Source organism: Mus pahari, chromosome 20 (genome assembly GCF_900095145.1).
Source record: "Mus pahari chromosome 20, PAHARI_EIJ_v1.1, whole genome shotgun sequence".
In the NCBI taxonomy this organism is placed as follows: domain Eukaryota; kingdom Metazoa; phylum Chordata; class Mammalia; order Rodentia; family Muridae; genus Mus; species Mus pahari.
In genome coordinates, this window is record NC_034609.1 from 10,062,043 (window position 1) to 10,078,095 (window position 16,053).

Consider the following 16,053-nt stretch of genomic DNA (forward strand, 5'->3'; position numbering starts at 1 on the left):
CAATAGCCTAGGTTGACCTCTAACTTGCAATCCTCCTGCCTCAATCTCCCAAGAGTTGACATTACAGGTGCCTAGTTCAAGAAAACTTTTAATGTTTTCTCATCTATGAAAAATGGCCTTAATTATCTCAATGGTTTAATCCCTTCAGTGTGTTTCTGTAATGTTTTATGTTTCTATTTCCTATGCACAGGTGAATACTTTTTATGCTGGATCATGATACAGTGTGCTTGCTTCTGCTAAGATAAAATTCTACATTGCAGACAAAACTGAGCATATAGTACCATGTGATCCAGAGTAAAGACAGAGAGACAGTCAGACAGACAGACAGACACGCAATATATATATTAAAAGTTTTTTTTTTCAGCTGGTCTTTGGTGGTGTATGTCTTTAATCCCAGCATTCAGGAGGCAGAAGCAAGTGGAAGTCTTGAGTTTGAGACCAGCATGGTCTACAGAGTGCGTTCCAGGACACAGAGGTATACACAGAGAAACCCTATCTTGTAAAACCAAAACCAAACCAAACCAAAATCCCAAAGTTCCTTTTCAAGGTGAAAAATCTAAAAAAAAGTATTGGATTAATAAATTTCTCTCCAATCAATGTCTTTGTCTTAATAAGTATACAATAAACCTCATTAAAATATAGCCAGGACTGTAAATATTTTCCTCTAAAGAGGTACTTTTGGGTGATTTTGGAAAGCCAGGTTATGGTCAACTCATGCACAGTATCAGTAATATAATTGGTATCTTATTGCCTCTACTGACTCTCACTCAGTATGGGTTGGGAAACAGAAAGTTAGTGTGCTCTCAGGAAGCCCTAAGCAAAACATGGAAGTGTAGTTGAATGGAAATTATCCCAAACTTCTTTGCTATTAAGGCTGACTACTCTATAAGGCATCATTCACTAAAATTCCTGTGCAGCTGGTAATTAATTCCAGGTTAATTATCAAGAAACAAACAAACTTGCAGGGCATTGTAGAGAGAATGGTGTGGTGTCCACTTTGAATAAGAACAACCCCGTAGGCTCATATATTTAGTTATCAGGAAGTGGCAATATTTGAGAAGGATTAGCAGGATTAGGAGGTGTAGTCTTGCTGGAGGAGGTGTGTCTCTGGGGTTGGGCTTTGAGGTTTCAAAAGCGCACGCCAGGCCCAGGTTTTCTCTTTTAACTTGTGAATCAGGATGTAGGTCTCTCTAAGCTACTGGTTCAGTGCCATGTGTGTTGTCATGCTCGCTCACCATGATTATAATGACGTAACCCCTTGAAATTGTAAGCAAGCCCTCAATTAAATGGCTTCCTCTGCAAGAGTTGCCTTAGTCACGATGTCTCTTCACAGGAATAAAACAGTGATTAAGACAATGGTCATACTTGTATTAGATGGATATGCTTGAGTGTTAAGCACCACTAATTTGCATAAACATGTAGAACTGGTTGATGAGTATTTTACCATAATATGTAAAAAAAGAACTACACACAAATAAAATACTCTATTAGGATATTCCTTATATAGATAATGTATGTAGTAGTCATTTTTAAATTATGTGTATATTGGGGCTAAAGAAATCAATTTACTTGGAAATCTAGACATGTTTTCATAGTAATAAAAGTGTGTCCCTAGAAGTATGGTTAGATCTAGGGTTGGGAAAATACAGTGGGCCTGTTTCACCAAGTAATATCATTAAGCGTAGTATTAAAAGTAATGACTGGCTGGGCAGTGTTGGCGCATGCTTTTAATCCCAGCACTTGGGAGGCAGAGGCGGGCAGATTTTTGAGTTCGAGGCCAGTTTGGTTTACTGAGTGAGTTCCAGGACAGCCAGGGCTATACAGAAAAAACCTGTCTCGAAAAACGAAAAAACAAAACAAAACAAAAAAAGTAATGTCTGGACACTGAGGGAGAGAGGAGGCAAACTCAGAGATTCATGGGGTTGAAGCTGGGACTTTATGTAACAAAATCCCAGGATTCTAGAATAATAGTAATGGTAATATATCAATGTGGCAGAACCTTCCCCTAATGAATAAAGATTTCAGGGGACCAATTACTAGGCGAAGAGTAAGTGGGGCTTCTGGGTCAGAGAGAGGAAGGGGGAGGCAGGAGAAAGACACTTACTTTTGGACAGGAGAGATCATGGAGGACACAATGTAGGTAGGGGAGGCCATGGTTCAGGTGGCAGATTTATAACTTAGAATAGCTTACAAATTAGGATGCTAGTTGCTGTGCCCAATGATTGTGTTACCTGTTGGTTCTAAATTAAGATTGTGTGACGTTTTCCTTCACATGGCAACTCAGCTGGGTTCCAGACAAAAGTGGCAGGTACCCAGCCACCCATGGGAATTTGGAAGTGTGGGGCATGTATGGCAGCAGCCTGCCGTGGGAACTTAGCGAGCTGGGTGGAGAGATTTTGGAGCTCTGAGTCAGAGAGTCTGCTGGACTGACAACAGGTCAGCCTGTCTGCGAGACTCAGAGTAGGCTGGACTGTCCGCTGGTGCTGGCGGTAGCGTGGATTGTTTGGTAATATTTCCCACAATATAGAAACAGAATAAGTACATATAATCTCACTGGTATATATACAATGGTATATAGCAATTTCTTCTGGGATAAAATATCTATCCTGTAGGGAAACTCTTAAAGATAAGAAGAGTAAACATCTCAAAGACTAGTCCTTGAAACAACAGATACACTAGTCCCTTCCCAAAGTTACATAAGCAGTAAGGACTGCTGAGAGACTCTCAGACCAGCTGAGGTGCTTTCCAACTGGTTTAGCTGCCTTCAAGTTGTGCAATGTGCTCCAGGTTTCCAGCTTTGTGAGCTGTCACTCATGGTGGAGTGGCCTTTCAGGATTCAGCTGTCTTTGATGAGTCTTGTAAGTAACCATGTGTACTAGCTAGTTTCGTGTCAACTTGACACAGGCTGGAGTTATCACAGAGAAAGGAGCTTCAGTTGGGGAAATGCCTCCACGAGATCCAGCTGTGGGGCATTTTCTCAATTAGTGATCAAGGGGGAAAGGCCCCTTGTGGGTGGGACCATCCCTGGGCTGGTAGTCTTGGGTTCTATAAGAGAGGAGGCTGAGCAAGCTAGGGGAAGCAAGCCAGTAAGTAACATCCCTCCATGGCCTCTGCATCAGCTCTTGCTTCCTGACCTGCTTGAGTTCCAGTCCTGACTTCCTTTGGTGATGAACAGCAGTATGAAAGTGTAAGCTGAATAAATCCTTTCCTCCCCAACTTGCTTCTTGGTCATGATGTTTTGTCCAGGAATAGAAACCCTGACTAAGACACCATGGTAAAACTCATTGGTTCATAAAGTTGGGTTTTGGTAGCATCTTGACTTTGGTCTATCATTGATTTTTAACTTGGCATGAACAGACATTTGTTTATATCTTCCTAAGAATAGTGCACACAATAACAATATATACTTGAGGGAAAGACTAGACTGGTTTCTCCTCACAGCAAAAATCTAATTAGAATATGACGAAGGAATGATGGAAATTGAAAGTTGTCATTAGGTAAACACTGAACAAATAACTGTTGCAAGGTACAGACAGAAAACTTCAACTAAAATTAGTTGTGAAAATATCTTTTCACAGTCCCCAAAAGACTAGTAAAGAAAAGGAGTAATTCTGTAATTGGGGAAAACTGGCATACCATTAGGAAAATGGTGGAGTCAATATCATAGCCAATCAGCATTACTAAGACAGTTAGCACTCCATACCCACACTTCACTGACATGACACACTGAGGAGGCACATTAGTATTTTAGATGAAATTCATGCTGTCCATGAATCATTTGGAAAACATCACAGAAGCCCAAATGTGTGGACAGTTTATTAAAACACTAACTAGTATGCTTCTCATGCAAAGACTGGGTGTCTGAGAAGGAGAAGACCAAGGGTACTTGGCAACTGAAAGCAATGTGGGAAACTAGATCATCAAAAAAGACATTAAAGAAAAAGGAAAAAAGCCATGAAGGGCAAATTTAATGATATGTGAAGGTCTATAGATTGGCTAACAGTATATCAATGCTAATTTTCACCTTGTTTTTGAAGATGTTAACAATAAGAAAATCTGAATAGAAGTAAATTTTTTTTTTTACTATTTTTGTAAATCTCTGTAAATTCAAAACTACTTAAGAATAACAGTTAAAAAAACCACAAAAATCTTCAACATAGTACATAAATTTTTGGTGTCCATGGTTTGCAGAAGTCAATAATAGCCAAGCTGATAACTTTCCTGTCTTTCCCTTTTTTTTTTGAGATAGCATCTCTCTATTATGCAGTTTGGGCTGTCTTGAAACTCTTCTGTAGACTAGACTGTCTTGAACTCACAAGCCTATGAGTTCAATATCTGTCTGTTTCTGCCTTTGGAGTCCTGGTATTAAAAGTGTGCACCACCATTCCCTGCCTGGTAACTATTTTAAGCTAGAAAATCCCTAGAGAAGCCCCCAATGTCTGCAATCTCTTCATATAGACCCAATGCTGTTAATTGCATGCCAACACTTTTTTTTCCTGCCTAACAGTCAAAATTTTAAAGATGAGAATCATATCTCACTCCTTTCAACATGTTTTTGGACACATGGCTACTCATTCTGATAAGAACAACTTTGAGAAGAGAGATGGTTTTGTGGTTAGGAATGCTTTTGCTTGAGAGGAGTCAAGTACAATTCCCAGCAGCCATGTGGCAGCTCACAACCATCCTTAACTCCAGTTTCCACAACCTCTTCTGACCTCTGGAGGGACATTCATGTGAACATAGCATTAATATCTAAGAGTTAAATATGATTTCTCTGGATAATTCACTGGTTTGTGATAAAATTAATGTTGATGCTTTTTAAATAAACATGTTTCACTATACCTTTAAAAGTATAAATTAGTGTTTTTATGGCATGTAAGTCTGTGTTATAGATCATTATTTGTCTGTCTGTCTATTTGTTTATATTTATTATATGTAAGTACACTGTAGTTGTCTTCAGACACACCTGAATAGGGCATCCGATCTCATTACAGATGGTTGTGAGTCACCATGTGGTTGCTGGGATTTAAACTCAGGACCTCTGGAAGAGCAATCAGTGCTCTTAACCACTGAGCCATCTCTCCAGCCCTCATTATTTGTCTTGTGCGCTGTAATTTGACTCCCAGATTCTGCCCTGACCATCTTCACTCTTGTATTAACTCACAGACTTAGTGTAAGGTTTGTTGTAAGCCAGTGGGAGAAAAAAAAATGTTCCTGTTAAGTTAAAAAGTGAAGTGTGACACTTTACAAAATGATGTTATAAAATAAAGTACTTTTTCTGTCAAAAGGTAGGTATTCAGTAAGCATATTGTGAATGAGTGAACATTATGTAATGGATTTGAATTATTTACTTACGTTCCACAAAGGAAGTGAAGAGCATCCTAAACCTGCTAAGCCGACTACCTTCGTCTGCCCACATCCGGATCACTCCCACTCCTGTTTTCAACATTACATCATTAGCCACAGTGCTGCAGAACTTGGCCTTCAGATTTTCGATAGCACTGCTTCCATCATAGACTGCCACAAAATTTCTTTTGCATTCATTTGAGTGTTCCATTTGGTAATCTAAGAATCTCAAATAAATCTGTAATATGAGAACACAAGGGTTTTTTTTTTTTAAAAAAAAGATACTTAATAATTTTCTATTTTATATTTTATTTATAAGAGGTGTTTATATTCCTATGTAATATCTCCTCATTATAATAATAATCCCATGGTGTTAACAGGTAAAGGAAATAAAAGAATTGCTTACAACTGTATTATCCTAACAGTCAATGTTATTAGTTGGTGCTTTCAGTTTTTCTGTATTCTATACTTTTATCTTTCTTCAAGGCAGCATTTTATGTAGCTTAGGTTGCTTTTGAATTTGAATTCACCATCTAACTAAAGCTGACTTCAGGCTTCTGACCCTCCTCTTTCCACACTTAGCTGTATGCATATAGACCTTGGCAGCTAACCTGCATCCTCTTCCCCCTCTTATTTTTACTCATCATAAGCACATTTGCTATAATTAAAGTGCTCAACCATTAGGAAAATGTAATAATTGACAAAAGTGGAGAGAGAAATACAGTTATACAGACATCTGTTACGTCTGATTGGTTTGTCTTTTCTTTCTTATTAATCTGCCTAGTTGCTCAATTCCTCAATGTATATGTAGCATGGAAATCTTCTAAAACATAAAAAGGATCTGTATAGATAATATGAAAATGGTCAAAAGTATAGTCTGTTAATATGCATTTAATTTTCCAAAGTTTTAATTGCCCTAATTTCCTGTAATCTTAAAATAATGAGTGACAAGAAATAAACAAACCATCAGTTCCAAATTACAGGCCATGTAGTGTGTGACACTTCACACTAAGCCACTGCATCGTGCCTGGAATGAGTCATCCCTCTTTTAAGTGTGTGTGCCATCACTTTATATGTTCATCACACATTCCTCATTGTCTTCTCAGTTATCAACTGTCACCGTATCACAGCACTTATCCATGGTCCTCACTTTATAGCATGGTGCTTGCAAGCTATGAGAACAATGGTTTGGCACTTTAGATATGCAAAGGGCAGCCACATGGTACTTCCTCCAAGTGAAAAGTCAAAATACAATACAAAGTATAATTTTATTACACAATATTTTATTATTTGGGAATTTCACATCATGTGCCACAATGATACTCACTTCCCAGTCTTCCTAGGTCCACCCTTACCCTTGAGACCTCTCTCACTAAAAGGAAAAAAAAAAGAAAAAAGAAAAAAGAAAAAAGCAAATTGTCCAAATTGTGTTGCCCATATCACACTCTCAATGGCTGGCACCCCTCCACTGCACTTCTGCACTCCTGCCAGAGCCATCACTGTGGAGAGCGTCCTTGTTACAATGTTAAATTGTGTTGCCCATATCACACTCTCCATGACTGGCCCCCTCTACTGCACTCCTGCTGGAGCTGTCATTGTGGAGAGCATCTTGGTCATAATCATTAGCAGTTTTCTTTGAAGGTTTTCTTTCTAGTCTGTTACTTTTTATGGAGGGGTTTTGGTGGGGGCAAGGGTTGTCACAGAAGCCTTCTATGTCCCTCTTTCTCAAGTCTCAAGACTGAGCCTGCAGATACCATTGTAAAAGTAGCTGCCTTGTCCTTTACCATCAATGAGAGTATGGATCATGGACGTCTATGTGGTCCATTGCCTCTCTACCTCATACCGATCTGTCCTCTCCATTATATAGTCGTTTGTGGTAGTGGCACTGGAAACTGCACTGCGTCACACAGTATGTATGTGATTTTTTTTCCCAAACAGCTTTACATGCAAATATTCATTACAAGTTGCTATTGTTTTGGTTTCTGAAGAACCATAAATAGTGGACCATTGTTAAGCTTTGTCTTGGGTATCCTGCTGCTGCCCAGAGTCAGGGTGATGTTGTAGTTAGGCAGGGCAGCTGGGGGGCAGGTTCTATGTGAGGTCCAGGTGACTACACACCTCCCTACCCTTGATGTCTTCTGCCCCGAGGCTCACTTGTGCTTGCAGCCTGCGGGTAGTGCCAGTGCCCTGCACTCTCCATCTTCCAGCAGGCAAGCAGCATCTCTTAGTATCTCTTGTCTAGATGACTTGACAGTGTTCCTCTTTTCCCCAGTTTTATTGGCAAGAATAAAAAAAGTCCTCAGGTTTAGTATCCTAAGGTGTTATGAGGAGAAAGATATAGAAAGACAGAAAGAGGCACAGAGAGGAAATGGGAAGATTCTATATTCCAGATACCACAATGGACTACTTATCAACCTATTAATAAAGGTTTTTTCTGATATTCTTATGATAATCTAAGAGCTCACAACTGGAGAACTTTAAACATGTAAAAGCAGACAAAATATATAATTTACCAATAAAACCATCTCCTAAAATTCACTATCAACTCAGTTAATCCCGTTTTATCTTTGTCTTTCATTGCTTCTGCCCCTATTAGAGACAAAGGCCAGACAGCATTCCATTTGTAAATGGTTCTAATGCATTATTTTAAAAAAAATGGTGGAAAGATGGCTCAGTCAATAGAGTATCTGCTTTACTTTCTACCAAAGTGAAAAAGCTGGGCATGGTGGGCTTGTAGCACTAGAACTGGGGAGGTGGGTTAGGTAGCTCTCCAGATTTGTTGGGGCCAGCTTGCCCAGTCTAGTTGGTGATCCACAGACCAGTGAGAGATCCTGCCTTCAAAAGCAAAGTGGATAGCTACTCAAGAGCCGGACTTGAGGCTGAGTTCTGGCCTCCACATGCAGATGCACACATGTGTACACACACAACTTGTATCAAACAAATAAGTCAAAACAAATAAGTAAATTGCTATTATCAAATACATTAGTATTCAAATTTCCAATAATCTTTTAGTACCAGGAATCACTTTCTTTTGTTTTGTTTAATCCTATGAGCTCAGTGTATTTAGTATCTTTTAATCTAGCGGTTCTCCCAGCTTTATGCCCACCGTTTATCTGTTAGACTTCATGGTTGGTTTATCTTACGATAGTTAAAGATGTATCTTTATTTAGGGGGCTGGAGAGATGGCTCAGTGGCTAAGAGCACTGGCTGCCTTTCCAGAAGACCTGGGTTTGGTTCCCAGTAGCCACATGGCTGCTTACAACTGTCCAACTCCAGCTTCAGGGGCTCTGATGCCCTCTTCTGACTTCTGAGGGCACCAAAACATGCATGTAGTACACTTATATAAATGTAGGCACATACACATAAAATTAAAAAGACTTTACCTATATTTTATCTTTACTGAATTTTTAAAAGATATAATTTTACTATCTAGGCCTGTATGGCTTAAATTTGTAGAAGGTAGCCTTGAACTTGTCATCTTCTTGTCACTGTCTCCTGCATTTTGCATTTATAAGCATGCAATACCACCACAATCCAGCTAGCTTATTTTTATTTTTAATTGACATAGTAAATGTTCAATACATACTGTACTATGTAATGAGTAGATAAAGCTGATAAGCATATAGCTATTACTTTAAACATGTACTATTGTGTTAGAAATATTGAAAAATCATTTGTATGACTTTTGCTGAAATACCCAGGTACTTATCAGCTAAGTATGAGAAGGCAAACCTGTACTTGTTACTCCCCCTTCCCTTCCTCTTCCCCTGCTTCCCAGCCTGTACTGATCACTGTTCTACTTTCTAAGGAAGTCGGCTGTTTCTTGGCGTCCTCATTTTAAGTGAGAACACGTGGCATTTGTCCATATCTGACATTCTTGATATAATCTCCTCTAGGCTAAGAAAGACAGTACTTCATTTTCACAGTTGAGTAACATTCTAGTGTGTATATACATAGCCTTTCTGACCATTCAAATCTCTGTTGACTTCATTGTTTGGCTGCCGTGAACAGAACTGGAAGAAACATGAAAGTGCAAGCTTCTACTCAATCACTGTAGATTTACTTTCCTTTGGAATATATCTGGTAACCGAGGAGCTAAATCCGTGGCAGTACTATTTCTAGTGTTCCTGAGGAGATTCTACCATGGTGGCTACAACTAATATACAGTTCCATAAACAAGGTGTAGGAGTTCCCCTTTCTTTAGCCTCCTCAGTATTTGCTACTGACTTTTAGGTGACAGCCATTCCAATTGGTCAAATTTTGATTTATGTTTCTGTGATTAATAGTGATGCTTAGCTGTTTTTCAAATCTATAGGTCATTTGTATGCTTTCTTTTTAATAAAAAACCCTCAAAGTATATAATTCATCAATAATGACACAATTTAGAACTATAGCACAGAGTGAAAAGAACAAATACTTGGCTTATGACTCTTTGACAATCAGTATTCCCAGGTATTTCCAGTGCTTTCAAAATTATTACTTTAAATATATGCCTAAAAACCTTCATAATTTGAATAGCTAAAATTTTTGTTTGAAGATCAAACAACTAAACATAGTGGTTACAAAGAACTACATTTTAGACGAATAGTCAAAGAAAAACAAAGTTTAGGGGCTAGTGAGATGGGTCAGCGGGTAAGAGCACCCGACTGCTCTTCCAAAGGTGCAGAGTTCAAATCCCAGCAACCACATGGTGGCTTACAACCATCCTTAACAAGATCTGACTCCCTCTTCTGGAGTGTCTGAAGACAATTACAGTGTACTTACATATATTAAAAACGAAGTTTAGGTCTCTCAATAATAGCTCCTCATGGAATCACATATCAATAGTGCCCATTTAAGGACTTATTTTGCACTGAAACTTTGTTATACCTTGAGATAGCATTAAAAGTGACTTATACAAAGTATATTATATAGATAAACTCATCGGTATTTTTACTTTTTTTTTTTTAAAAAAGCTTTATTTATTTATTATATGTAATTACACACATAGCTGTCTTCAGACACTCCAGAAGAGGGCATCAGGTCTTGTTACAGATGGTTATGAGCCACCATGTGGTTGCTGGGATTTGAACTCAGGACCTTTGGAAGGGCAGTCGGGTGCTCTTATCCACTGAGCCATCTCACCAGCCCTTTACTTTTTATAACATGTAATTTGTTTACTTATATACATGTGTACATTATAAACAAGGATCTGCAAATGAGGGAGATCATGAGGACTTGTTCTGAGAGCATGTGATTAAGATTGTATGTTCTCAGTCTACCCATTTTCCTTCAAATTTTGTGATTTCATTTTTCTTTTAGACTGAATACTCCATTTTACATAATGAAATATGTACTATATTTTCCTTATCTATTCATCCATTGCTGGGCAACTAGGTTAGTTTTATTGCCTTGCATAGTGAAAAGAGCAGCAATAAACATGGGGATGCAAACATCTCTGTAGCAGGTACAGAGTTCTCTGGGTCTATCTATGTCCAGGAGTAGAATAGCTGGATCAGATGGTAGTCCTATTTGTAGATTTCATTTCCAGGAATATCCAAACTTGTTACCATAGTGGTTCTATTAATTTGCACTCATATGAACCATGTAGAGTTTCTTTCTCTACATCTTTTCCAACATTTGTCAAATGTATTGATATCTATACTAACTGGGAGAGGTAGCATCTTAAGAGCAGTTTTAAACTGCATTTCCCTGATGACTAAGGAGGCTGAACATTTTAGGAAATAGTTACTGGACATTTGTATTTTTTTTGAACACTTGTTTATTCTGTTCTGCCCAATTGCTGACTTACTATTTCTGCAGTTCTATTTTGCATATTAGCTATCTGAGGTAAAGATTCCTCCCATTCTGTAGATTGTGTGGTCTACTGACGGTTTTCTTTGCTGTGTAGCAATGTTTTTCATGTAGACCCACCTATTGACACTTGGAGCTACTTCCTGTACTATTGAAGTACCTTTTGGAAAATTCCAGCAGCTACTGCAGGGTCTTAAAGAGGATTCCTTCCCTATGGTTTCAACTAAAAGTTTCAATGCTCCAGATTTTTTTTTTTTTTTTTGAAACAGGGCTTCTCTGTATAGCCCTGGCTATCCTGGAACTCACTTTGTAGACCAGGCTGGCCTTGAACTCAGAAATCCGCCTGCCTCTGCTTCCCGAGTGCTGGGATTAAAGGCATGCGCCACCACCACCTGGCTTCAATGCTCCAGAATTTAAATTAAGGGTTTCAATCTATTTTACACTGATTTTTTTTTTTGTACACCATGGATAATACAAATTTAATTTCATTCTTCAGCAGGTAGACATATTTTTGCCAGCACCATTTATCAAATAGGCTTTTGGCATAGCTTTGTTGGTTTATTCCTTGGTTTTCTGCTTCACTGATTGACCTGTCTGTACTAGTACAAGGCTGTCTTTATCACTGTAACCCTTTAGTATAATTTGAGGCTGAGCATTGTAATACCTCCAGCTGTATTTATTTGAGGTCTTTTGTGGTTCCATAAGGATTCTTGAATTATTTTTTTCTAGGTCTATGGAACATGGCATTGGAATTTTGGAAGGTATGCACTAAACCTGTTAATTTAGTGACTAGTTTTGCTAGTGTAGCCATTTCACAATATTAACTCTGCCAACCCAGGAACATGGAAGGGCTTTTCAGGGTCTTGTCTTCTTTGATCTCCCTTTTCAGTATCTTGGACGTTTTCACTGTAATGATTGTTCTTTTTTTTAGTTAGGGGTATTCCTGGGCACTTCAAGCTTTTGGAACTAGTTTGAATTGTATATTTTTCCTAAGTTCTTTGTTGGAATTTATGAAAGCTACTGTTTAAAAAATATTTACTTATTAAATCTAGTTTTCTAGTAGATACTATAGGATATTTTAAGTGCATAATCATGTCACCTGCAAATAGGGATCGTTTGACTTCATTCCTATTTTCACTCCCTTTATACCTTTCTCTTGTTATTGCTCATACCTTAACACTATAGCAAATAAGAGTGTAGAATGGTCATCCTTGTCTCATTCTTGATTTTAGAGGAAAAACTCTCAGTTTATCTTCATTTAATAGAAGATGGAGAGATGGCTTGGCGGTTAAGAGCATTGACTGCTCTTCCAGAAGTCCTGAGTTCAATTCCCAGCAACCACATGGTGGCTCACAACCATCTGTAATGGAAATCAGATGCCTTCTGGTGTGTCTGAAGACAGCTACAGTGTACTCATATACATAAAATAAATAAATAAATCTTAAAGAAGAGGGACTATATGCTTATGGTATATAGTCTTTATTATTTTGAGGTATATTTCATCTATTCTAACATCTCAAAATTTTTTTATCATGAAGGCATGTTGAATCTTTTGAATGCTTCTGTGGGATCAATCAAGATGGTTATGTAGTTCTTGTCCTTAAGTCTGTTTATATGGCACATTACATTTATTAATTTTCATATGTTGAACCAACCTTGCCTTTTGGAGATGGAACTCACTCACCTGGTAAGAATATAATGTGTTCCTGAATCCTGTTTCCAAGTATTCTGTTGAGAAGTTCAGAATCTATATTTATCAAAGAAATTTGTTTATAGTTTTCTTGTTGCCTTTACCTGGTTTGTGTATCAAAATAATACTGGCACCATAGAATGAATGTTGTAATCTTCCTTTACTTTGTATTCTGTGGAACAAGGTCAGAAGAATTGGTATGAAACTTTTCTTGTAAGTTTGATAGAATTCAGTGATGAATTTGTCTAGTCCTGGGTTATTGAGGGGAAATTTTTGATTAAAGCTTTCAATTTCATTGCTTATATAATGGGTCTGTATAAGTTATTTTTATCTTTTTGCTTTAGTTTTGTTTGATATGCATTCATATGGTTTCTTTTGAGAATCTCCATTAAAGCCACTAGTCCACAATGTATACATGTTTGTAAGTGAACAGATATATATGTGAGTATAGTGTAACATTTAGAAAGCACAAGAAAAAAAAAAAAAGAAAGCACAAGAAAAGGTAATAAAAAAGATGCATGTATGCATGTCTTGGCCAGACAGCATTGGCTATCTTCCTAATCACTCTTCACATTATTTTTGAGACAGGGTTTGCCACTGAATCTTACCAATTTAGCTAGACTGGCTGGTTAGCAAGCATGAAGTTATTATCTGTCTCTCCAAAGCTGGGACTACTGGGTATACTGGTGTATCTAGCTTTTGTTGGTGATGGCAGTTACAGCCAGGTTCTCATCCTTGTGTAGCAAGCATTTTACTGACTGAACCATCTCCCTAGATAACGTCCCCTCCCCTCTGGTGGGGGACAATTGCAATGTAGATGCACAGGTTAGGGCTTACCTTCCGAGTCATTACTCAAGAGTCATCTGCTTTGGGTTTTAAGATAACCCTTCTCACTGGGCTCTGGAATTTGCAGGTTAGATTAGGCTGGCAAGCCCCAAGGGTGTGCTTTTGTTTTCCTAGTGCTGAGATTATAAATTTATTACACACTCATCTTTTCATGTGAGTTCTAGGGATTGCACCTAGGTCCTAAGGTCTTGTGGGAATGACTGCACTATCTCCCCAGATACTTGTTGACTTTTTAAAAGACAATTGTATGTTTACTTTTATTAGTTTAGTTCTTTCTCATAAGAGTTTAAAAACATTTGCTGTACTTGACTTATGCCTTTTGGGTGAAAAACAATTTTTTTAAGGCTGCCTAGCCTGCCCCGAAATTCAAACTTATTCTGCTTCAGATTCTTAAGTAAGCTGGAATTATAGGTGTCTGTCACCCATGGCTGTTCCTGGGTTGTCTTAGCATCAGTCTGTTGCTGTAATCCCACACTGACCAAAATCAACTTGAGAAAATTATTTGGCTTACATTTCTAGTTCATAATCCACCACTGAGGGAAAGCAAGGCAGGAACTGAACCCATGGAGAAATGCTGCTTACAGGCATATTCTCTGACTGGCTTGCATTGCTCATGCTTAGCAACTTCTCCCCTCCAACTCCCCCACCCCCAAGATGTATTTGTTTTATTTTCTGTGTATGAGCATTTTGCCTGAGTGTATGTCTATGTACCACATGTATACTGGTGCTCAGGGAGGCCAGAGGCCCTGGAATTGGAACCCAGTGTGGGGCTGGGAACTGAACCTGGGTCCTCTGAAAGAGCAGTGAATACTATTAATGTGCACCATCTCCACCATCTCTCTTGGCTTTTTTTTTTTTAATTTTTAAATACAGTCCAGTGCTATCTCCATGAGGAATGTTGTTATTCACAGTGGGCTGAGCCTTTCTACATCAATAAAACAGTTAAAGGCGGGTGGTGGTGGCGCACGCCTTTAATCCCAGCACTTGGGAGGCAGAGGCAGGCGGATTTCTGAGTTCGAGGCCAGCCTGGTCTACAAAGTCAGTTCCAGGACAGCCAGGGCTACACAGAGAAACCCTGTCTTGAAAAACAAAAACAAAACTGAAAACAAACAAAAAAATCTTTAATAAGAAAAGAAGAGAGAATCTCAGAAGATACTATAGAAGAAATGGATACACTGATCAAAGAAAATGCCTAATGTAAAATGTTTCACATTCAAATCATTCAGGAAATTTGGGACACAATGAAAAGACCAAACCTAAGAAAAATAGGAATAGAAGAGAGTGAAAAGTCTCAGTACAAAGGGCCAGAAAATATTTTCAACAAAATCATAGAAGAAAACCTCCCTAACCTAAAGAAAGAGATGGCCATAAATGTACCAGAAGCCAGCAGAACAACAAATAGATTGGACCAGAAAAGAAAATTCTCCTGCCACATAATATTCAAAACACTAAATGTACAGAACAAAGAAAGAACATTAAAAATTGTAAGGTCAAGTAACATATAAAGGCAGATATATCATCATTATACCAAACTTCTCAAGAGAGGTTCTAGAACCATAAGATCCTGGACAGATGTCTTGCACACCCTAAGAGATCACAGATGCCAGCCCGGGCTACTATACCTAGCAAATCTCTCAATCACCGTAGATGGAGAAACTAAAATATTCCACAACAAAACCAAATTTAAACCATATCTGTTTTTACTAATACAGCCTTATAGAGGATACTAGAAGGAAAACTCTGACACAAGGGGAGTAACTACACCCATGAAAAGACAAGAAATTAAGCATCTCACACCAAACCCAAAAGAGAGTCATCTCCAATAACACACAACAGGAAGCACGAGTCCACCTGCTTACTTTGAGTTCTGTCTATCTGTGTTGCTGAGGTGGATTTCTTGTATACAGCAGAATGTTGGATCCTGTTTATGTATCCAGTTTGCTACCCTGTGTTGATTTATTGGTGAATTGAGTCCATTGATGTTGAGAGATGTTAATGACCAATGATTGTTGCTTCCCTCCACACGGGAACAGCTCTGTAATTGGCTCAGACATAAAAGTGTCTCTAGACAAAACTTCAGCTAAAATTAGACAATATTTCTTGTTGGTTATAAAATCCTTACGATTCATCATGCCATCCTTCACATGCCATGAATGAAGATCTATCACAATTGGTTATTGATCAAATTAACTCATAAAAGTATAGTCGTCTTTCACCTGCTCAAACAAGGAACAAAAATTCATCCTTAACTGACCTTGCACAATACATTCAAATATCTAATAGTATTAAAGTTTTGGTTCATATACTATAGAATGCACAGCTCTTGAGACAAAAGGATGGACCATCCAGAAACTGCCCCACCCAGGGGTCCATCCCAT

The 16,053-nt window shown here is 38.3% G+C and overlaps 1 protein-coding gene across 1 annotated transcript in view; it reads right to left on the bottom strand.

Moving 5' to 3' along the window:
- Neto2 (neuropilin and tolloid like 2) overlaps positions 1-16,053 on the bottom strand; it is a 145,827-nt gene that overhangs the window by 85,367 nt on the left and 44,407 nt on the right. Inside the window, exon 7 of the mRNA XM_021220830.1 lies at positions 5,356-5,584. Coding sequence (XP_021076489.1) covers positions 5,356-5,584 — 229 coding nt within the window. The remainder of the gene's footprint in view (positions 1-5,355; positions 5,585-16,053) is intronic.